The 23679-nt window shown below is 45.4% G+C and overlaps 1 protein-coding gene across 2 annotated transcripts in view; it reads right to left on the reverse strand.

Annotated features, from left to right (window-relative positions):
- The window catches only part of Prkcb (protein kinase C beta), a 239535-nt gene that overhangs the window by 19921 nt on the left and 195935 nt on the right, over window positions 1–23679 (reverse strand). For both annotated transcript variants that reach the window (XM_059267354.1, XM_059267345.1), the window contains exons 13-16: window positions 20864–21002; window positions 16631–16711; window positions 16268–16375; window positions 10502–10642 (exon numbers count right to left, since the gene is read on the reverse strand). In XM_059267354.1, the coding sequence (XP_059123337.1) occupies window positions 10502–10642; window positions 16268–16375; window positions 16631–16711; window positions 20864–21002 (469 nt within the window). The remainder of the gene's footprint in view (window positions 1–10501; window positions 10643–16267; window positions 16376–16630; window positions 16712–20863; window positions 21003–23679) is intronic.

The raw sequence follows: 23679 nt of genomic DNA on the forward strand, positions 1-23679 counted from the left end.
GGGATACTGTGATTATTATTAGAGCCTAAGTGGGGGTTGGCCAAAGATTCAAGAAATGGTCCTACCAACTATCTACCCAACTGGGACTATTCCTCAGGGAGGTCTGTGAAGAAAAGTTTAGACTAAGAGAAATTTAAGCCTCACATCTGTGTGGCTAAGTTTGATTGATGAGAGAAGAAACATTACAATAGCAAAGAGCTCAGACTTAGTTGCTGGATGACCATGGGTATGTTGCTTAGCTTGTGAGTCTGAGTGTGTTTCCTTAGATGTATGGGAAAACGAACATTAACTCCTTTCTCAAGGGGTTCTTGTGTGGGTACAATGTGCTCAGTCAGGTTCATACAGGTCTACATTCTCTAGGAAAAGTAAATAATTTGATGACCATGGCTGACTTGTTTTTAATGTTATAGATATAAATAGCATAATGAATAATGAATAAAGCCCTGCATCTTAGCTCTGTCATATTCCCTGAATGAGTCACTTAGACAAACCTCTGGCCCTCTGTTCATTGGTTGGAGTTGAATTTTCCCTTCCAAGGCAATCTTTCAATTCTTGACTTCTATTGTATTCCACTAATTATTGCCAGACACATCCTAACAGTTCCACGATCTCTCTGAGCATGAAGCATCCCATCCATCATTTCAGTTCAATTGCTGACTTCCCTTCCAGGAGTCAGCTCAAAGTCACACACTTAGCATGTGATTTTAGAATTTCACTTGGCCCAGGCACCTGCTAAAATTCCAAATATCTGAAGGGAACCTGATTTGATCTTTAATTTAAATGGACTCTGCATGGGGTCAGGGAGAAGATGGGAAGAAAGATAGAAAGATAGATCTCAGGCTCTCTAAATGACTCTGGGTTACCTGTTGACTAGTATATGAACACACTCCAGTATTTTTGTTATGGACTTTGCAGACTCTGCACCACAGACGTGCACGTAGAACCTCCAGTGTGTACTACAGAAGTATCTCCTCTTTCCAGAGCCTAACCCTGGATCCTCCATTAGGATGCTGTCCCACCCTGCTCTGAGTCCATGTCCACTGTCTCTGTTAGACTGGAAACCCAAGCTTTCAGAAGTAGGAAATTCACATCTTTTCCAATTCTGCCAGTGAACTGCAAAAGGTGCGAATACACTACTTATTTGTTACAGTAGTTCAAAATAAATGTTAAATCATTTGAACTGTAAGAATTCTCAGGCTTTCCCTATTATGTAATAAACACCATTAGTTGTCATTCCATTAGCACGATCCCAGACCCTACCCAGTGCTCCAAATTCACCCAATAATCTTTCCAAGGATTCTAGGCAGTACAGAGTTCAAAGTTCAAGTCCTGGCTCTGCTACCCTCTACTGCTAGATTGTGAGCAGATTTTTAACTTCTCCAAGCTCCCCTCCATCATCTGTAACATGGTGATAACAACACCTATGTCAAAGAGCTATTGTGACAATGACATGAGGTGACACCTGAAAGATGCTCAGGACAGTGTCCAGCACAGGCAAGAACTCAATACATTTTCTAATATGTTTGAACAATATGGGTTTTATGAGAATTACTTTAAGTCACACTGTTCAAATAGCTATTGTTCTCTTGAGTATTTGGTACTTTGGAGGGGGTTAAGTTGGAGTTAAGTTCAGTGCTTAAATAAATCATACTGAGTAGAAGTTAGATCCCTTCCTTAAGCCTTGAATTTGGAGTCTGAATAGCAAACACACAAAGGTTACACTTTCTGGCTTCAATTCAGAAATGTCAGGACATCAAACACACCTTCCGCCACATGCACACAGAGACACTTGCTCATACAGTATAAAGGGCAATTGGGTTTGGAGAAGAATGTCACACGAACAGAGCTGCAGCTCATTAAGGGGCACTGAAGCTTTTGACTTGATAAACAATGCTTTCAAGTGACAGAGCCACTGAGAAAGCAAGTCCTATAGGCAGGAGCTCTTCCGGAAGCAGTGGCGCCTTTGGACTCTCAAAGGATATGGACAAATGCATGTTTGTTTCGTGTACATGTGTGTGTGTGTGTGTGTGTGTGTGTGTGTGTGTGTGTGTGTGTGTGTATGTGTGCATGCACGCATGTCTGTGTGTCTGCGTGTGTATACATTCATGTGTGTGAGTGTGGGCGTACATGTGCTGTAATCCATATATGGAGGTCAGAAGACTATCTCCAGGGTTAGTCCTTGATGTCTACCTTATTTTGGATTTTAGGCAGGGTCTCCTTGTTCACAGCTGTGTAGACCAGGATAGTTGACATGGGCTTCTGGGATTTCTTGTCTCTGTCTCCCATCTGACTGTTGTTACAAACACATGCCATTGTGACCAATGCACTCAACTCATAAGTGCATTCTAGAGATTTGAATTCAAGTCCTCATGCTTCTGCAGCAAGCTCTCTACCCACTAAGCCATCTTCCCAGACCCAGCCATTTATGTGCAAATTTTGGCATAGAACTCAAAGGGGCCAAGGGACTGTGCAAGGAGCTTTATATCTTGAAAGAGTTCTAGGCTCTCCTGATATGGAAATGTCTTGAGATGATGAGCTTTATGTAAATAGTAAAGATAAGAATGAGTAACAAGGGCAGGAATGACAGGAGTCAGCCTGTAGAAGAGGTGGGAGGCCCGACATGCAGGCTAGAGAGGGAAGAAGGAGGGACCAAGCTGGATGGTTGTTCACAAGTCAATGCAAGGAGGGAGAGGAAGATGATCTACTTTGGCACTGGAGACTGAATTCAGGGTCTCTTTCATGCTAGGCAAACACTATCATGGAACTAATAGTTAATGGTCTTTTTATTTTTTTCTTTTGAGACAGGGTCTCCCTGTATCACACTAGCCCAAATTTATTCCAACCAGGCAGGTCTTGAACTTGCAATCCTCCAGTCTAAGCCTTCTGAGTGGTTGTGATTATGGGCCTGCAACAACAGGACCAGCTGAAAGATGATCTTGATATTTACTTCTCAGAGAGAATTCATGATCGGACTGCTCCTATTTCCAGGAACTAATTCAGCCACACTCATGAGCAGGAGGACAAGTGTATACACATGCTAGCACCTAAGACTCCATGGACTTTATGAAACAGATGTCCTGCGCCTGCCTTCCCTTCCCTGTGCCCTTCAGACAGCTGCTTCTACACTGATGCCTGCATAAACTGACCCCAAGGTCATCTCAATGGGGCAGCTGGAGCAGCAGACCTCTGTAAGGCGTGCATTAGGACATTCCTGGGAGCCTCTCAGAGGCAGGGTGCCAGGACTTCATCATAACATGGGAACCACATGAAAGTCTCAAACAGGCATTTCAAATCCACCATGGTGCACTTGCATTTCTCATAGCATGACATTAGTGCACCATTTCACAGTAAAATACAAATACCCGAGAAGGCACAGCCTTGAAGCGCCTTCTACTATTGCCCAGCAAAATTCTGAGATGCATCTTCCAGGCACAGGGCTGCCCTGGCCGTAGCTCTCAGCACCAACAGTTGCCTAGACCACTGCATCCTCTCACTGACAGAAGGAATACAACTTACAAGGACAGCCACAACCTACTCTGGGCCCTGCCAGCTGTGCTCTGAGCAGCAGGCGCTCTCCGGAGAGCGACTCCCTTGGATCACACTTCTTCCACTGGGACCAAACCCTGGGCTGCTGGGCTTCCTACTTAAAGAACAATTGTGTGATCTGAGGGGATTCCTGTTCACCTGTCTTCCGTGCCATAACAGGTACTGAGTTGCCTACAAGATACCAGGAATGGCAGAGGGGCTGAGGATGCGGAAGTGAGCATCCCTCTGACGGCTCTCAGTTGGCTCCATCCTGCCCGTGTTCTCACAGCCTCCTGCCTGGATTATTGACAGAACCTCCACAGCTGCTCTCCTCGATGTCACACTTTTGTCCCCTCATTAGCCAGGGTAATTCTTTTAAAGCCTAGTGTTAGGTCATTATTTCTCTACTCACAGTTTGTATTAAAAGCCGAAGATCTTACAGTGCTCAGCACCATCTCTCCCTCCCATAGCCTCTCTGGTTTTTCTCCTTACTCACTGAGCTCAGATGCCTACACTCTGGTATCCATCAGACATCCCCGGCAAGCTGTCTTACAGCTCTTACATGTGTTTCTAACACCTTATTCATGCCCCAGTCCTCGATGCATACATGGTTCCCTCCTTCGCCTTCTGGTCTAGCAACAGGGAACTTGCGTGGAATGCAAAATCTTGGGCTCCACCCTCAGCAGTTTGGATCAGACTCTCTGTTTGCACCAGACTTCCAGGCGACGTGTGCATGCATGGAAAAGGAGCATTGATAAGCTAATGCACTGGACCACCTGTGCAAGGACAAATAGCAGCCATCTGCAGCGCTCTGGATGGAGCACCAAGGGTATAATGCACCACACCTTCAGATCCTTCTGTAGCATCCTCTCCCTGTGCACACTGTGCAGCCAAAAGGAGCCATGACAGCTTGTGGTGCAGCAGGGAAATTATAGTCCTTTATAAATGCGATAGTAACTTACACAACAACCAATTTATCGGAGACACCCTGCTGTACATAAGAAAAACATCTTTCATGCTAATACACAGCTCTAAAGAATCCTTTATGCCCCATAACATGGTGTGTTACAGCATCCCGTTTTATGGCCATTCATTCATTTATTCATTTATTCAGTAAAAATTTTCCAGCACCTATTATGTGCTAAAACTTAAGCTAGGCATTGACTCTGACATTGAAAAGCCATAACCACAGTCTAGTTGAAACGGCAGATGTTAAATTGAGCAAACAATTGCAAGAACATGGGATGAGTTTGTGAACAGGCTGGAAGCAGGTCCCAACTCAGGAATCAAGAGGAGCCTCCCTGAGGAGGTGATGTTCTTTGGATTAAATGAGGCAACACCTAGCCTCCAGGAGGGAGGGAGAGAAGCATGGGAAGGGCTCTGGGCATCCCAGGCAATGGTTTCCCATAGGTAAAGCTGGCAAAGATGTTAAGTTGGATGTTAAAGAAATAAAAGAAACCCAGGAGTGCTGGTCCTTGGAGCTAGGAGCCCAGACTGTGGGAGGGACAGCTGGTCCTGGAAAGACTCAAAAGACACATATTCCAAAGACCAATAGGTATTATCATGAGGTACCACAAAGCTGGTAGGGGGTTGCAAGCAAGAGATTACTGTGACCAGATACACATTAAAGACACTATGGTATGGAGGTGGGGAGATGACTCAGTCGGTCAACGGCTTGCCACACAAGCAGGAGGACCTGAGTTCCATTCTCCAGCACCCATGTAAAAACAGCCCAGCTTGGTGTTTTTAATCTGTAATCCTAGTGATGAGGAATGGGGAGGATAGGAGATTCCAGGGAGCTTGCTGGACCGGTCAGCCTACATGAAACATTGAACTACAGATGGAGTGAGAGACGCTGTCTCAAAAGAATAAGGTGGAGTGGGCCAGAGGTAGGCAATATTAACCACCAGATCCCACGTCCATGAGTATGTGTGCCTCATCCCATAGGACCACACTCACACATACACACATACACCATTATTGTATACCTTATGACAATACAACAAGCCTAGTATCTTTTAGTATAGTTCCAAACAATGCACTGCTAACCTGCTCCTTGCTACAGTAAAAGATAGCACTGAGAACAAACAAAACCCATTAAAGTGATTTTAATGAACCACCCATAATAGCACCCTTCACTGATGTTTGAATACAGTCCTCTGCTTCTGCCTCTTGTATTTTCCCTCCCTGAACTCGTTTAATAGCATGCATAAATCAGGCATGTTGACAGGTACACACATGGCTTTTAATATCCCACAAGGCACATGGAACTCTGCACACTTGCCACAGGCATTTCAGAGATGACAAGCAGATAAGAAGGATGAGGAAGCACAGATCCTGGGGTGGGGGTGAGACAATAAAACCTGGATCTGCAATATAAGAGGAACATGAGCAGGAAGAATCAAAATGGGTGGACCATGCGTTTGTTATGGTTGTCAGCCCTCTGTGTATATGTATGCATGAGCTCACACACACACACACACACACACACACACACACACTTCAGATAACTGTGGCTCAGAAATAATTTTTAGAGGTAGATGCAACCTCATGTGCCTGCAATCCCAGCATTTGGGAAGCTGAGGCTGCAAGATCATGACTTCGAGGCCAGTCTGGACTCCACAGCCCCAAATAATTTAGAAATACAAGGATAAAGTGTTGCATATTCATCAAATGCATGGACACACAGGGAACTCATTTTCTGTGGTGGTTTGAATGAGAATGTGCCCTACAGGCTCAAAGGTTTGAATGTGTGGCCTCTGGTTGGTAGAACTGTTTGGGTAGGTTCAGGAGGTGTGGCCTTGCTGAAGGAGGCGTGTCACTGGGGGTGGGCCTTCTTTGAGGTTTCAAAGTCATGTACCATTCTCAGTTCACTCTGTTTCATGCTTGCTGTTTAAGATGGGAGCCCTCAGCTTTTGCTGCAGTTGCCATGCCTGCTTCTTGTGGCCATTTTGGACTCTTATCCTTCTGGAACCATAAGCCCAAATAAACTCTTCTCTTTTATAAATGGCCTTGGTCATGGTGTTTTATCACAGCTGTAGAAAGTAAACTAGTACACTCTCTGAATGATAAAGAATAACAACTGTTTATATGTCATTTACTTTTATTATATATAATAACTAATCTAGAAATGATTTAAAGTAGGATATGCATAGGTTTCATTTAAATACTGCCTAGTTCATATAAGAGACTTGAGTCTCCATGGGTTTTTGTATCCTCAAACCAATCCCCTACAGATACTGTGGAACAAATGTATTTCTAAATCTATCTGGGCTGGTGGTGAAATATCTGGAAACACATGCCCTAGACTGGTTATTGTATTTTGAAAGACATTATTAAACCCACATGAGGGGACTCAGGATATTGTGTGGTTAGAAATAATACCAAAGTGGAACAGTTGAAGATTGTGGTTGACTGTTACTCATAATTATTCAATTACATAATTAATGTAAGAAGAATTATTGATGTTAATTAATAACTTAATAATTGATGGTACTTGTATGATTAATGATAAAGACAGCTACTTTTTCCTGTCGTCTGTGAGCCAGACACAGACTAGATGTTCATGTACATACCCATGCATGCTGTGTGTGTGTGTGTGTGTGTGTGTGTGTGTGTGTGTGCAGGTACCCATGTATGCATAAGTGTGTGTGTAAGCCAGAGGACAATCTCTGGTGTCATTCTGCAGGAGTCATCCAATTTGTTTTCTGAGACAGCGTATCTCATTGGCCTGGAACTCTTCAGCTCAGCTAGTTTGGTTTGTCTACAAGCCTTAGAGACGCCCTGTTTCCACCTCCCCAGGACTGAGTATGAACCACTGCACTGGCTTTTTATTTTTTGTATGGGAGCTGAGGATGGAACTTAGGTCTTCGTGGTTATGTGACAAGCATTTTACCGCATGAGCTATCTCTCCAGCCTGTGACCATTAGCAGAAATAGTCACACATATCATCCCAGTCAGAATGAACTCTTAACTGCTCACAAATAGTACTAACAAGAACCAGCTAAATGTTGCCCGGACTTGACCTATCAGCACTCACAGAGGTTACGAACTGGCAGTCCATGGGCCACATGTGGGCCATGGATGTGTTTTTATTTGCCCTGAACTCTGTTTAATTTTTAAACATTTGTTGTCAATTATGAAGAAATTGTGAGATTTCAGCTAAGAAGTCCTGGTCCCCAGCTTCTAATGGGAGCGTGAAGCCTGGGCCTTGCTGAGCCTCAGCTCTTCCCCTTGGCCTTCCATCCTTCTACCGTACACCACAGCCTTCCTTCTACCGTACACCACAGCCTTCCTTCTACCGTACACCACAGCCTTCCTTCTTTCTTTGATGTGCCTGAAACTCTGTCTGGGATGTATGCCAGAAGTCACCACCCCATCCCCAAATGGCAGAGAGCCAGTCTCTCTTGTAACTAGCTGTTCTCTCTGCCACCTTCCTCTGGCTTCTGCCTCTCTTCCCTGCCTGAGTGATACTTAGCCTAGAGCACACCCCAGAGTCCCTGCAGGGCTTCCTGGACCCACAGCATCAAACTCTGCTACCAGACTTCCTGATTCAGGGTGTCTAGGGTTGGGTCCTAGCCATTTAATTTGAACATGGTTCTATCGATGCTGTCAGTGCTGGCCCAGGGACCATCATTTGAAAACCACCGGTCTGCAGCTCTGACACGTTCAGTGGGTTCAGTAGTAATGGACATGGTTCTCCTGAAGTCATACAAATGCTGGGTGTGTGTGGCAGTCCACCTGTAATTCCAGATCTTAGGAGGCAGAGACAAGGTCTTCACAGCAACCTGGCTAGCCAGACCAGTTCTATGAGTGATCTGGTTTTAACTGGGAGACCCTACCACAGTGAATAATGTGGAAAGCAATCAAAGAAGATTCCAGCAGCTGGCTGCAGACCTCCACATGAACATGCATACCTTTTGTACACAAATATGTACACACACTTGTACACATAACACACACACACACACACACACACACACACACACACACACACAGGTTGCTGCCTTTCCCCTGACTCACCAGTTTCCTGAACAAAGATTTATCCCCAAAGGGTTCAGAAAAGTCAGCTGTACTGCCAAGGACATGTGGTCCCATCTTCACCCCAAGACTGAGCACAGAAACTACCTTTAAGGGATAGTACCATTAACTTGCCCCGCAAAGATCCTAAACCCAAGATACTAACTACTCTATGACATCACTGACCACTATAATCAACTCTCCTTGAGAACCTGTCATGTCCCAGGCTTATCCCAAGCGCTTTTGTGTATCATAATGATCCTCCAATGCAGAGACCATTATCTTGCTACGCTACAGAGGATAAAAAATAAGTAGGTCAGAGAGCACTTGACTAGTTTTACCATCTCTAAAATAGTCAAGAGACAGCATCTGCTGGTCAGATACCGTTAGAAATGCCGTGCTCCGGTCTGCGTTATTGTTTTAAGGTGAATGATAGGATACTCAGAAATAATGTCACATGGGTGTGCTTTCAGGAGGGGTTTAGTCAGGATGTCAGAATTCCAAATATAAGCCCACAAGTTTCCAGAGGGTTCAGAGAAGGTGGGTCTGGACATTTAGGGAAGATTGATTAGGTGTTAATTTATAATATTCAACAATGGAGAAAAGTCCCAACATGGACTGGCTGCTTCCACAGAAGCTGGCTTCTCAGCACCCAGATGCATTCCGAAAGAGGCTCAGCAGGGGTGCTGCAGAGCTGTGGTTCCAGACATCTGGAGCAAAGAGACAGGGCAGTTCTACAGGGCAGTTGTGAGAACCACCTGGGAAATTTTCTTGTCCCTTTTCCCTAGACATTCTAGAAAGCTTCCACTGGAGGTAGACTGTCCAGGATACGGTTCTCCCTTCATCCCATACCACAGCAGTTAGGTGACTGTGGTCAGAGCACTTAGCCTCCACGACTATCCACTTTCTTCTCCCACATCCCAGAACAATAGCCCCCACCTTCTAGGCTGTTGTGAGGGTTTAATTAGATGCTGTATGTGAAGTGCTTAACATGGCACCTAGCACATAATAAATGCTCAAGAAATTAGCAATTATCACATTGAAATAACTATCATTATCACCTTCTTCATCTGAACACCAGAGACCCTTACAACTTCAGGTTTCAATGACAATGTTTATGCTCGCTTTTCAGCCTCACTCAGTAGTTTCACAACACATAATAAAGTCACCAGGTTGGGGCCGTACTTAACATTAACAAAGAAACATCCACCCCATAGACTCACAGATCTTATTCATACAGGGGCAAATGCCCACCCTCCCACCCCAGAAACTAGCAAGAACCCTGCTGGGTCTTTGGAGCAGCAGATTTCTCCCATGGACTATAGGGGATGGGAAGTGTTTATTCTGACATGACAAGCGTATGAAAGCCTAGTCTACACCCCAGCCTCCCAGAGATCTGTGGGTCAGGAGTCTCAACTTCTGCTTCCTTCTCCTTCACCTGGGGAAAGGGCTGTCTGGTGAACCGCTCTCAGTCACCGAATGAGAGGTAGTACCCTATGTTTCAGAATTCAATTTAAATACCATTGAGATAAACAACATGACCTTTTCAATGTCAGTCTGAAGAGAAAATGACACAGTTGAACTGAGGAAGGAAGGAGGGCAAAATTAGATTCTGTATCACAATTCTGAAAGAAGTCTGGACTCTGCTCACCTAAGAACCACTCCCCCAAAGTGTCACCTCAAACAGTTACAGTAATTGAATCAAAGCAGCAGCAACAACAACAAAAACCTCTATATCAATTGTCTTTCCCATCATTTACAGAGGCCTGCCTTTGCAACAGAAACCTCCATGTGGGTGTCCAGTGACTCGGAGCACCCGGGAAGGGAGGCATCTACAGACATATTCAAGTGGATGCACTGATGTCCACACCTCAGAAAGCATGGAGAGCATGCACCCGCAAAACCAAGAGCAGGTTGTGCCTGAGGACCAGGCAGCCAGAGAGGGGAGTTTACTTACAGCTTTGGGTTTATATGGTGGCTGAATCTCCTTGCGTTCGAGTTTCTCCCAGTCAATATACCGGAAAAATGCATGTTCTTTAATGTCTCGTTCCCCTTCAGGCCCACAACCCAGACGCTTGCCTGGGTGTTTGGTCATTAGCTAAAAGAGAGAGAGAGAGAAAAAAAAAAACATTGAATAGATTTCAGGCCAGGAAGTGGGAGCTGCTGAGAAATGATTGTTCCGATGACTTAGGAGAGGGAGCACGATGCAGAATATCCACCGGTTTTACTGCTGGAGTTTCATCCCAGGGACAGTTTCCTAGCCAGGTCTCTATGGGAGAGAAGCCTGAAAATGATGTCTATCCCAGAGCAAAATCCCACCTGGCGAATCAATTCAAAGCTCCAATGTGGCCTTGAACTTCACATTAAAAATGTCATAGGCTCTGTTTGGGTTCAAGAGTGAGTTTTATGTGGTTACTGGTGCACCTGATGGGGACAGTTTCTACATCTTCAAACCCCCTTCCTCCTATCATAAGAAACACTGACATTTGCCCAACTCAAAGGATGTATTCATTCAGATGCCATTTGCGTTTCTCAGCAAAGTACTCGGGAGATGAAAAAAGAAAGGAAGAAAGAAAGAAAACAAAAGGAAAATATTAGTCAAATGGACCCACGTTTCAAGTAATTACTTTCAGAAAGCTCATTAAATAGTCAAAACCTAGCCCAGCTCATTTTCACTGTATCACACAGAACCCTCCACTCCGCTGAGGTTTCTTTGGCGTTCCGCTGAAATGACTTAATTATCAAGACTCTCCATCTTTGTGTCTGTGAGGCAGTGTTAAATAACAGGATGAATAGGCGCTCTGAGATGAAAGCAGCCAGGCTTCCTCTTAGCAATGAACCTGAAGCCGCATGCCAGGGTCTCTGATCTCAAGATGCCAGCAAGTGAACAGATGAGAGAAAGATGGGGGGAGTCAGTGAGTCAGAAAGACCAGGGAAATGACCCAGAAGGGGGCATGGAAACAAGGGAAGGAGTGGACGTGGAGCTGGCCGGCACCAAGTGCCTCTGGTTTTGCCCACGACTGCATGACTGTGGGCGAAGAGGGAACCCAGCCATTCATTCTGAACATTTGACTTGACTCCTGCGTCCAAGCGGCCCCACAGCCACAGGCACACACTTTCCAGGGGGCAAAACAGCACAAACTCAGCGTTCTCAGCTCCTTCTTTAGTACAGGCGTGACACCACCATCAGACTGTCAGGCACCCAGTGGCATGAGTCTGTTCCTGTTCCCACTTGAAATGGCACGGTGGCAACTGTTACCCAGAGAGCTCAAGCAACAGCAAGGACCTACAGAGGGACAGGTGGGAGTCAGCCCCACTTCAGCCTGCCTCCAACACTGGGGCTTTTAAGAGAAATAGGAGCCAGGCATTATGGTGTATGCTTGTGATCCCAGCAATTCATAGACTGAGACAGGAGGATTGGAGGGGCCAAGGCCAGCTTGTATCAAAGGATACAAGGAGATCCTGTATCAAATGTGGCAGAGAGAGGGAGAGAGGGAGAGGGGGGGAAGAGAGGGAGGGAGAGGGGGAGAAGGGAAGGGGGGAGGGAGGGAGAAAGAGAGAGAAAGATCTCTGTGCTAGGTCCAAAAGGACAAATGGCTAACTGTGAGGCCTCTTAGCATACAAAGCACAAGCTGGCCTCCAGGCTCCCTCAGTACCTGTGGCTCTTCTCACCCTGCCCACGACCCGTTTCCCTTCTCCCAGCTTCTGATTCCCGCCATTTTGGCCGTGGGGTCTTTTGCCCCCCTCTCCTGGTCACCTTTGTCCACACTCGTTCTCTTCCTCTCTCGCTCTCCCCACTCTCTCCTCTCACACCTGGTTTAGTCTGTTGGCCATGTCCAGTGTACTATTATCTCTCCCTTCTCTGGGCTCTTCTAAATGCTTCTGGCTATGCTTGTCCTCATATCTACACTAAAAACCTTCTCCTCAACCTTACCCTGGAGTGGTCATGTCCTCACTTTATACACGTTGCATGTGGTTTTACCAGAGATGTCTGTGGTCTGGCTTGGTCGGGAAAAGTCGATGGAGGACAAGCAAACTGACTCAACCCTTGGCATTTATGTAAGGTTTAGATGGGTAGAAGGAAAGTCTAGGAGAGTGGTTCTCAGCCTTCCTAATGCTGTGACCCCTTAACACAGTTCCTCATGTTGTGGCGACCCTCAACCACAAAATTATTTTCATTGCTACTTCATAACTGCAATTTTGCTACTGTTATGAATAATAATATGAATATCTGGGTTTTTCAATGGTCTTAGGTGATCTCAAGGGGGTCATGACCCACAGGTTGAGAACCAATAGTCCAGGCAGTCTCAGCCCTGATAACAACACCACCAACACCAACGATGTTTCTGTGGACTGAGCACATTATGTATCTGGTTCTGTGCTAAAGGCAACCCAGCCATTATTTAGGACTTGCATCTTATAGCAACACTCTGAGGCTTCAGCAGCTATTCCCTATTTTCTTGATAAGGAACCTGGTCCAGAGAAGTAAAGTCATCTGCTTAAGGTCACACAGCCAAAGAGAAGAGCTGGGCATGTGTGTGTGTGTGTGTGTGTGTGTGTGTGTGTGTGTGTGTGTGTGTGTGTGTGTGTACATTTGTGTGTGAGTGTGTGTACATGTGGAGCTCAGAGAGCCGCCTCCCATGTCTTCTTTAGTCACTCCCCGCCTTGTTTGGTTGAGAGACTCTCATTTTTGCCTGGAACAACCCCAGTTTAACTAAGCTAGCTAGTTGGTGAGCCCCAGGAACCCTCTGCTCTCTACCTCCCCATTATCGAGATAATGGATGTTTCACTACACCTGGCTTTTTTACGTGTGTTCTGAGGATTGAACTCAGGTCCTCATGCACGCAAGTACTTTGCCCGTGGAGCCTCCTCCCCAGCCCCAGGGTCAGGTTTTGAATAGCATGGCTCTCTCAGCTCATTGTAACTCAGTCTCTGCTTATTTTCACTTCAACTTGCCAGTCTAGGCTTCTGTCTGCTTCCAGGATATTGGCCATGGAAATCGGAGCAAGCTTTTGCTGTTTTCATGGTAGAAAATAGGGTTTTTACTGAGCTAGACATATAAAAGAAGATGGTATCTGTGGGAAAGATGTCTGTTTTCAGATTCCTTGGTGGCAGGGAGACCGCTAGCAAAGAAGTGTCACTGTAGGCACACAGAGCAGGAGGAGTCTCTGCCGGGTTCCCACGCTGTACTCTTGTGCCCCAAGCCATGTAGACAGCTGGATGTAATCACTGTTCCCATCTCAGATCACCTCCCAGACGCATCTCCTGGGGCCCTCTGCTCAGGAGGAAGCCTTTGGCTCTTGGCTTAAGCATGGCCCCTACTTGGAAGGAGTACCAGCCTTGAAGAGAGAGAGCCCACACTGCACTTCGCCCACTCAGCTCAGAACAGTGCCCCAGCACCAACAGCAAAGGGAGTCACTCCAGTTCGTCCTGAAGGTTATGGATCCTGAATTGATAGAAAACCACTCCACCAGGCAAAGTGCTAATTGGAGCTGAAGTTGAAGGCAGCTGACCTGGAAAATTTTCTCTCCTCCATGACCCACTTAGAACCCCCCAGCTGTCCAGGCAGGGATGGGTTCAGGAAGTGGAAGTCGTGAGCATGCACTGGACACCTACTGCACACTGGCCATGCCGCCAGAGTCCTCTTCCACTGCCTCACTTAATGCTCTGGGAAATGGTTCACTGAGTACTTTTCTTCTGTTTTTAGAGATGAAGAAGCAGATGTCTAAAGATACAAGGGAATCGCTCAGAACCACACACCTAAGAAACGAGAGGGTGAGGATTTACAAGGGCCTTTTGATCTCCTAAATCCTCCCTTTTTCAAAATCTCCTGTCGCAAGGGTACACAAACTCAAATGCCAAGAGGAGCCTGGCACCAAACATAGCAGTGACAGCATTAGTCATATTGGAGATGGCCTTAGGGCTCTGGAGCAGAGCCCAGGCAATGGTCTCAGTGATTTATAGGTATTAACTGGTTTCATCATCAAAGGACCCTATGTGCAGTGCTGTTATTGGCCTCAATCCGTAAATCAGGTCATACAACTTCCCCACGATCACAGTGGCTCATATCTTTGGACTTGAACTTGAACCCAAATGGAATCTGGCCCTTTTGTTTTTGTTTGTTAGTTTGTTTTTACAAACTGGAGAGGGTACATCGTGTCTAAAGGGGACTGTGATTCCCAGTCTTACTAACTGATGCTTTGTGAGAATGACAGGCCAACATGGCAGCTGAAAAGCTAAGGGTTTATGGGGACTATCTAGACCTTCAGATGTTGGAAATCATTAATCAAAGGCTTGGTGATTGACTTCCTACCACTCCTCTCCTGACAGGATGTCTCCAGGAGCCTCATTGGCCTCTGTCTGCAGCCTGTTTTAGATATGGACTTTGCCAACACTCCAGATAAACCCTTGAGTCTCCTCTGTGTTCCTTGTTTTTATTCTCTCCCTGCCTCACACCCTCCAAGAAAAAAATCTGGAACCAATTTAACTTGAAGATGTTAGAGACTGAGGCTAATTCACACGTGGCTTCCCTAGAGATGTCTGCATCCTCGCTTGTATGGCTCAGACACAACGCTCAGGTGATTCACCCGGTGGGAGTTCAGGTAGTGTTACAAGGTATTTTCAAGCTGTGAGGTTGGCCCAGCTCATGTCATCAGGGCCAAGACTCATGCTGAGCTGCCTGATTGTTGCCAATATCCTTAGCCAGAGCCACCATAGTGGCATCTGCTTGGGGTCAAGAAGAGCAGGGCTGGGTAGGGCATGAGGAATATGCAAGCATCCCAGAGATCTATGACTACAGCCCTGGCATATGTAGACACATAAGGAGAGCTCTAGCACAGCCTGCCCTCATTGTTGGCTGGTGGAAAAACATTTATAAGAACTCTATCCTTGCACGCTATTCCCTCAGTCTCAGAGTGCAGCTTTCACACTTCTGTCGTGGTTGAGAAAGTGCATCCTTTGGACAATGTATTTAAAGGCAGTGCGTTCTGAGCCACATTGGGGTGAAGGGTTGAGGGTTCAGAACACTAGCACGCGGACTTCATCGCTGGGATGGGGCCTCGGTCTGTACAGTCTAGGAAACACAGATTGGATCCAGCACAAGATGCAGCATACACAGTCCTTACCTGTAAACTGCTGTCTGGCTTTCTTCACAAGCATTACTTCTGTAAATTGCAGGTGTGTAACTGTCTGTGTCCTTTTAACTGTGTATGTGTACGTAAGTATTTGCACACCTGTGCACTACAAGTTGAGGGAGATCATGCAGGTTTGGGGACACTAAATTTAAGTCATCTTATCCAGGTAATCACTTAAAATCAACACTGTCTGAAATTTTCTTACAACAAAAGTCATAGAATTTTAATGTTAACTAAACACACACGCAGCAGAGCAGGGCAAGATAAACCACACTATGCCCTTCCCAGCGTTCCAGCTTTTGGGCAGAGTCTCTGTGTTTCCTACCTCCTTCATTCCGTAAGTATTTCTTTGCGTAAGGCTTCCGGCTGGTACCCAGCCAAAAGCAAGACTCCAGTACACAGTTGCCTCTACAGACCTTGGTGCAATTGAGAAGAAAGATCTCTTTTTTTGGGGAGAGAGCAGCTCCATAGCAGGGCTCTGGTGTCGGCAGCAGTATGAGAGGTGATGTCAAACCTCTGTTGCCTGCTAGTTGGGGGACAACCTGAACCCTTTGCATGGTAGTCCTGGCCTTGAGTGCCAAACAACTTACCCCTTTGCAGATGGCCACAGCTTCCTTGGACATGGACTTGGGATATGCCACATTGTGCTCCATGATGGACTGGAAAAGTTCATCCTCATCCTCCCCTTCAAAAGGTGCCTGTGGAGCAGAGGGCAGGGTGGGAGAAGAACCCCTGCCTGGCCCTCCTCCCAGCTTTCTCTGACCAGCAGGGCTTCCTCCCCGCTCCCATCTCAAGGTGAGACTACATGAGAAGATGTTCAACAAACTTAAATCACCCCAAGGCCAGGAAAGTACTCAGATTCATGAGCTCTGAATGAGTTGTCACTTTCTTCAGAGACCATGTGGCTGGAGGTGGAGGACGATTTTCTGACAGATCACTTAAAATTCAATTACCTGGCCAGCCAACATTTCATACAGCAGGACTCCAAAGGCCCACCAGTCCACAGACTTTCCATAGGGCTGATAAGCGATGATCTGGAAAACAGAAGGCATCCCATCAGAGTGGCAGGCAGCCCCTGCGGCTGGAGACTGAGTTCACACTTACTTTAAAGGGAGGGAGTACTAGCACGGGGGTGGAGAGTCTCAGGTGTGGTCCTAACCTGCAAGGTTATTTGAGCAGGGTCTCAGAGAGTAGACAGGAAGGGTAGGGTGCACCCGAGCTGTTTCCTCATAGATGATGCTTGGGGAACAAAGGACACACTCCACAAAGGCACCTACAGCTGGGCAAACATCTGTGTGTGCCACCTTGCCTTTTTAAGCACTGGGTGTGGTGGTGTGACACTTTGAACTTCTGTGTATAGCGTTTTAGCAAGAAGCAGTTATTTTTGTTTCTCACTATAGAGTAAAAACATTTACACAACAATGTGGACATACTTAACACTACTGAACCACATACTTAAAGATGGTTAACATGGTAAATTTTACAACATTTTTTAAAATTTTTTTATCTGTTTGGCTTATTTGATTTTTGTTTGTGAAGCTAAGGGATCCAACCCAGGGCTTCATGAATTCTGGGTGACTGACCCACACCCACAGCTCAGTATGGTTTTTTTGAACCATGATTAAAAATATGAGTTTAAAATGTAAAAGTGTCGGTGATTATTTTGTATCTGTTTTTATTCAGAAAGTACAGCTATAGTAAAAGAATTTTGTAAGAAACCATCCATAATTCTTTGTCAAGAGAAAATTCATGACAAGCACTGGTCCGTCCCCTGCTAGACGCTTCCATGACTGTATTGAACGGTGTGTGTTCTACTTCAGAGGTGAACACTCCACGGGATATGCTCTTCACTCTACACTTCTGTCTGGTTTGTGTGCTGACACACTGGCTGCTTTCTAAGATTTTATTTTTACATTGAAGTATGTGTGAATGTGCACGTATCTGTGTATAGGTATGTGCATATGCGGGCAGTGGCCCTGGAGGCGAGCTCAAATTCCCTTGGAGCTCAAGCTATAGACAGTCTCGAGCCACCTCACAAGGGTACTAGGAACCAAATCCAGGACCTCTGGAAAAACAGCGGGCACTCCTAACCGCTGAGTCATGCCACCAGCCCCAGCATTGGTTTTCACCTCTGCAGAGGATTCCCCTGGATGGATACATACACAAATCTGTCTTACAAATGCCCAACGGTCCAATGATTTCCATAGGATTGACGGGTCAAATGGCACCCAAGGATGCCAGGTTTTGATAGCTGTCTGACTATCTAGCATTCAGGGTATAGAATGAAGAAGCAGCTATGTCCAAGGCAAGAATGGTGATACAGCAAAGGTTGAGTGAGGGCTGAGGTTTGCCGGCCACGTGGTCTAATGCTGTATCCTGATTGCTATTTGCCAGTGTGGCCTTGAGGAAAGTTATGTAACTTCTTCTATAGACAGATACACTAGGTACACATTGGGGTTTTGTGGGGATGAATGAGATACTGAACATCTCCCATACCTCATCCTTCCCATTGCTCTGTAATTCAGTTATTTACTCAACAAAGGCACTGGAGCAAATTTGGTTATAAAGAAGATGTCTGCTTCTTGAAGCCTGACTCCCACCCTAGCTTCTGCCTCCAAGTCAGAAACGCAGAGATGATGGTCAGGGGTAAAGACTCCCCCCAGCTAAGAGTCACAAGTTCCATAGCTCTACAGTACAACGTGACTATGACAGTTAACAACAATGAATTGCCTTCCTGAAAGCCACTATGACCGCCAGGGGCTGGAGCACACATCTGTAATCCTAACACCTGAACTACTAAGACAGTAAGATTGCCATGAGTTCAAAGCCAGCCAGGGCCACACAGCAAAACCATGCTTGAAAAAAAAAAAATGCTGAAAGCTAGTGAGATGGCTTAATGGGAAAGCACTTGCTGTCTGAGCCTGGTGACCCGAATGCAATCCCAGAAGGGGAGACCCAGCTCCACAAAATTGTCCTCTCACCCCCACATGCGCATGTCTGTTGTGGCATATGCATGCACACATACATATACACTAATAACATTTTTTTTAACTGCTGAGTGTAGATTTTAAGCAAAAAGTTTAAGTACATGGGACTATACACATGCAAACTGACTCAATTCAGCCCTTCCACATGCACAAAGCATGTTGTACACTATATCTATGCATAGTTTCATTTGGAAACTTAAAATAGACAAATAACGAAACAGAAGAAATAAACAAGAAATGTGCTCTGAACAGAAGTGACTGCAAGACACAGCCTCTGCGAGAAGCTTCTTGGTGAATGTGTTTTCACACCTTTAAGGTACTTGGTGTCTTATTTGCTCCTCCTGACAGTCCAAGAAGTTAATCCTTTTACCAAGGAAAATAGAGCTGGGAAGGTGAGAGAAGCTGCCAGAGGTGATGTGGTTAGTTAATAACAAAACCTGACCAAGGACAGAGTCACCCAACGGTGAGCTGGAGGAGGACGCAGTCAGCAGCTCAGGGCACAATATCCTCAGCAGCTCCGTAACCAGCTGGGACTGGTTGGAGACCATGACCCTACAGGGATTTCTGATTCAATGGGATTTCTGATTCATTTGGGCATCCTAGAAATTTTAAAGCTCCTTCATGATTCTTAAGTATAGCTAGAGTTGGGAACTAGGACTCACTGAACGAAGGACACACCCAGGAACTATGTCAGAGTATGTGGGATACTACGAAGAATTAGTCAAATGATAACCAACCTGAGGGGTATACAGCACAGGGATAGGCAAATACACTTACCTTGCGGCATGCATTAATGACACTCAGCTAGACTGAAGCATCCTTACCCTCTGCAGCATGTGCAATCAATGTGTCATCTCCCAGGCAGATTTTCTGCACCTTTGCATGAGCATTCGCATACTCGGAGAAAACACACGGCAGCGCTCTGTGTGCTGCTGTCACTGTCTATAAACAGCACTGTCATATTTGTTATTCCTTATTTGCATGTTTTGTCTTATTTTTATTCTTTCGTTTGTGGAACAGTTTCGCTGTGTAGTTCAACCTGGCCTCCAACTCAAGTTCCTCCTGTCTCAGCCTCCTGCATGCTTAGATGGCAGGTGGGTGTAATCATGCCTCGTTTGATTTTATTTTATTTTCTCTTTTACCAATATGTCTTGAAAACATGTCCATATTTTCATATACATTTAACTTACTCTCTTAAATTAGTGACTAGTGATATTTTCTACTGTATGTAAACCACAGTCTCCTGCTCTCACCCCTATTGAGGGACATTATTCAGATGAGTTCACACAAACATGCTTTGATCCTTCCAAGGTTATACATAACTTCCTGACCCAAATGTGGTATGTATTAGTGAACCATTCCTTTATTGATAGTCACGAATATTGAGGTTCTCTCTTATTTTTCATTATTAAGAAATAATGCTGGCATGAAGGACGGACTTGAAAGGCATACCGATTCTCTGTATGTGTGTGCATTTATCTGTGTGTGCAACCTAAGTTTCTAGAAAGGAGCTGCTTGGGCACAGAACATGTAGGTTTTAAACATCATGCCTACTTCTTTAGCTCTACAGGGAACCTTCAAGACTGTTCTTGTATATCAAGTGACTAACAGCTAGCCAAGGGAAAGAGAAATCCTAGGATGTCTCTCTCTCCAAGACTCTGTGTCATGTACTCACCAATAATTGTGTCATGTCCCGTTGGGAAAAACCTAGTGATTGACCACTTCCTTTGAATGGAAGGGGCCCACTCAGATTAAACTTCACCTTTCACCTCTACCTTTATCCCAGGAAGACAAATTTGGGGTCTCCTAGAATGCAACTCCTCAGCGCAGTGTCGCACCGCTGTGCTATGTCAGCCAGAGGATCTGTTCCCTTTCTGTCTCTCACTCTGTCAACAAACACTTCAATGTCATAATTAGGAGGCATCATATGGCCACAAGCCATAGCAGTCTGTGATGGATGTGTTTTTACTGATGTGCACTGGATCATTCTTTTGAGTTTTATTTAAAAATCTTCCTAAGTCTTGACATATTTGGAGCCTGAGAGTCTGCTAATCTGCAAGTGTGAACTCAAGAGAGACGATTTAGAGCAGGGTCCAGGCTAGACTAAGGTTCCCAGGAACAGCCCTCAGCCCTTCCCAGCCTGCTCACAGCCATCTGGGAGCAGGAGAGACATCATTGAAGGTGGATGTGTGTTCTCACCTCTGGGGCGATGTAGTCTGGAGTGCCGCAGAAGGTCTTGGTTGTCACCCCATCCCAGATGTTCTCCTTGCACATGCCAAAGTCAGCGATCTTGATGTGCCCCTCAGAATCCAGCATCACGTTGTCAAGTTTTAGGTCACTGTAGCAGACATAAGGATTTGGGAACTTAGTCCCATGTTGCTCATTTGAAGTCAACCAATGGTTCCTTCAATATGCAGACATCACATGCCTGTGCTGGGAGCTTTGAGGACACAAAGGTAACATGAAACAGACTTCTTCCTTTGGCAGCTTACAATCTGGCAGTGGGAGTATAACAAAGGAGCCACAGACCTCTGTGCTTTCTTTTTCTACAGAGTGGACTGTGCCAAATGTCTCACTAAGACACAAGACAGTATCTCATGGAAGAGAGAACCTCAGATAAGCAAAGAACACAGAACTATAGATGACTCCAGGACCCAAGAGACGTCCATGAGTTAACCTGCACACCTCAGATCTCTTCTGTTTTATAAGAAGATATATCTTTCATGAAGATCTTATTTTTAAATGTCTCTGAAGATCATGGAGTTCACAAAATACATTCAGAGAAATTAATTAACTCCAAGTATTTCTGACTCTCCTGGTTTACAGGTTAGTATTCAGGAGCTCCAACGACTCCTTCAGTCATAGGCATCTGTTGCATCTCTACTATGTGTCAGGCACTATTCCTGGGGCTAGATACATGAATTACAAACAAGATAAGTAAGTGTATTTCTCATATTCCAACTACACCCTAGTGTGGAGCAAAAATGGTCATGGTTATTTGGATTCTGATCAGCAATATGGTGAACAGGAAGATGACAAAGAGACAGTAATGGTGAAAGGAGATGTCACTGTAAGACAGGTCTCTAAGACAGTGGCATCTGAGCTTTAATCTAGAGACTTTGTGCTTTGTTCTCATATTGCCATCCGTGTGAATCAGGAAGGCTTCGGATTCTGGGAAATGCCTGCCTGTCTTCAGCCTGTAAGGTTGCTCCCACACCCCATGGGGTATCTTTCATACTTGCTTCCTCCTAAATATCTACTCCAATGTCAACTTTTTGTGCACCAGTGTGTAGGGATGCTTGATGGGTCAGACTGTTCTGGTTTTAAGAGAAGACATGGAAGTCCAGTTCTCTAGGAGGTATGGGACCTACTTTTTAACTCAGAGCTCTCCTCTCAGAGAATCTTGATTCAGTTCTGAATGCCTATGGCAATACAACTCTTTCTTTCCTGACCCTCAAGTCATATAGTGGGGATGGTGATGAACTTGACTTCTGGTCCCAAGACTGGTCGTAAGGGTCTGTACTTGCCATTGGAAATAGCTATGCACAGTAATTGGTTCAACAACAACCATGCGAGCCAAGGAGCACCATCAGAATCTTGACACCCTCTTGGTTACTCTCAGTAAAGATGTAGGCTCTTTTATACTGGGCTGACCCAGGTGCTCTAAGTCTAGAAGCTCCAGAGGTCCCTTAATGAAGAGCAGAAAGCTAATAAAGATAAATCAGAGGTATAAGGAATGTGATAAAGGAACCTTTCAGATGTGTCCACAGACTTCTCCATGGCAGCCAATAAATCCCTCTCCTAAGTTAAGTGAGTCTGAATTGAGTTGCTGTGGTCACTCTCAGCTGAATATATACCTTGACAGCATATCCTGACACCTCCCATCTGTCTGTGATGTCTCTTCATCCAGGAGGAGACTGCACCCACTGCAGACAGTGAACTTCCCATCCCCAGGATCTTTGGCACCACCCATAGGACCAGTCTTAGTCCTCATGCCTGTCTTCAAGGCATTGCTTCTGAACACCAGGCTAGAAACCAGGGGTGCTGTACTATGTGGCAACTAAACACACCAGATTATGTGTGTGTTCACTACACACGACACCCCTCAGCTTGACCGTATGCCCAGAAACCAGCAGCTGGGACACTGTCTCTGCTCTAGGCCACCACAACCAGCTTTTGTATGTAGGCGGTGGGTTTGCCCACTAAGCTATTGCCTCAGCCTCGAATTGTTTTGGTTGCAGTTTTTCCCTGTAAGGAACTCTTATTCTGGAGGGCTGGAACATTTATCTTGAAGAACTCCATTAAGGAAAATCAGCACAGACTTCAGAGTCAGTGATCAATAAACCAGATACTAAGTTGGACAAAAAGAATCTTTTAGCCTCCTCTGACCCCCATCCTTGTGTAGCATGTTCCTCAGAAAAGGAAAATTGAAAACTTCATCATCTTCTTTCCTTAAGAACTGCACGACCCAGGGCTAGTGAACCCAGGGGTTTCTAAATCGTGCATAATCTACTAAATCAGCATGGCCCTAACTACATTCTAAATATATGTCCTTATACCCACAGCTAAGTGTAGTCCTTACCTTGCATCAAGAAAACTTCTTTTTGCAACAGATGGAAACCATTACAGAAAACCATAATCAACAAACAGACATAGTTGTGGGACCCAATCACAATGGAGACATCTACATTATAACGCCCACACCTAAGGCTCAGGGAACATTGAAGAAGAGGGGGTGGAAAGATTGTAAGAGCCAGAGGACCAGGGAGTTTGCAGTGAGCTTGTGTCTCCTAGTAACATCAGAAGTCACACCCATGCAGTCTCACCAATACGACTTGCCCAAATGTAAGCTGAACAAGGCTAACAACAATAGACACACTAATATGGATGGGAGAAAGGCCATAAGGCTCCAACCATATACAAAGAACTAAAGGCCGCTAAGGAATGCTGAGCGTGGGAGAAATAGTCTCCAAGGAAGAGCACACCAACTGGTTGGTTAGCCAACACCAAATGGT

Source organism: Peromyscus eremicus, chromosome 1 (assembly GCF_949786415.1).
Source record: "Peromyscus eremicus chromosome 1, PerEre_H2_v1, whole genome shotgun sequence".
Classification (NCBI taxonomy): Eukaryota; Metazoa; Chordata; class Mammalia; order Rodentia; family Cricetidae; genus Peromyscus; species Peromyscus eremicus.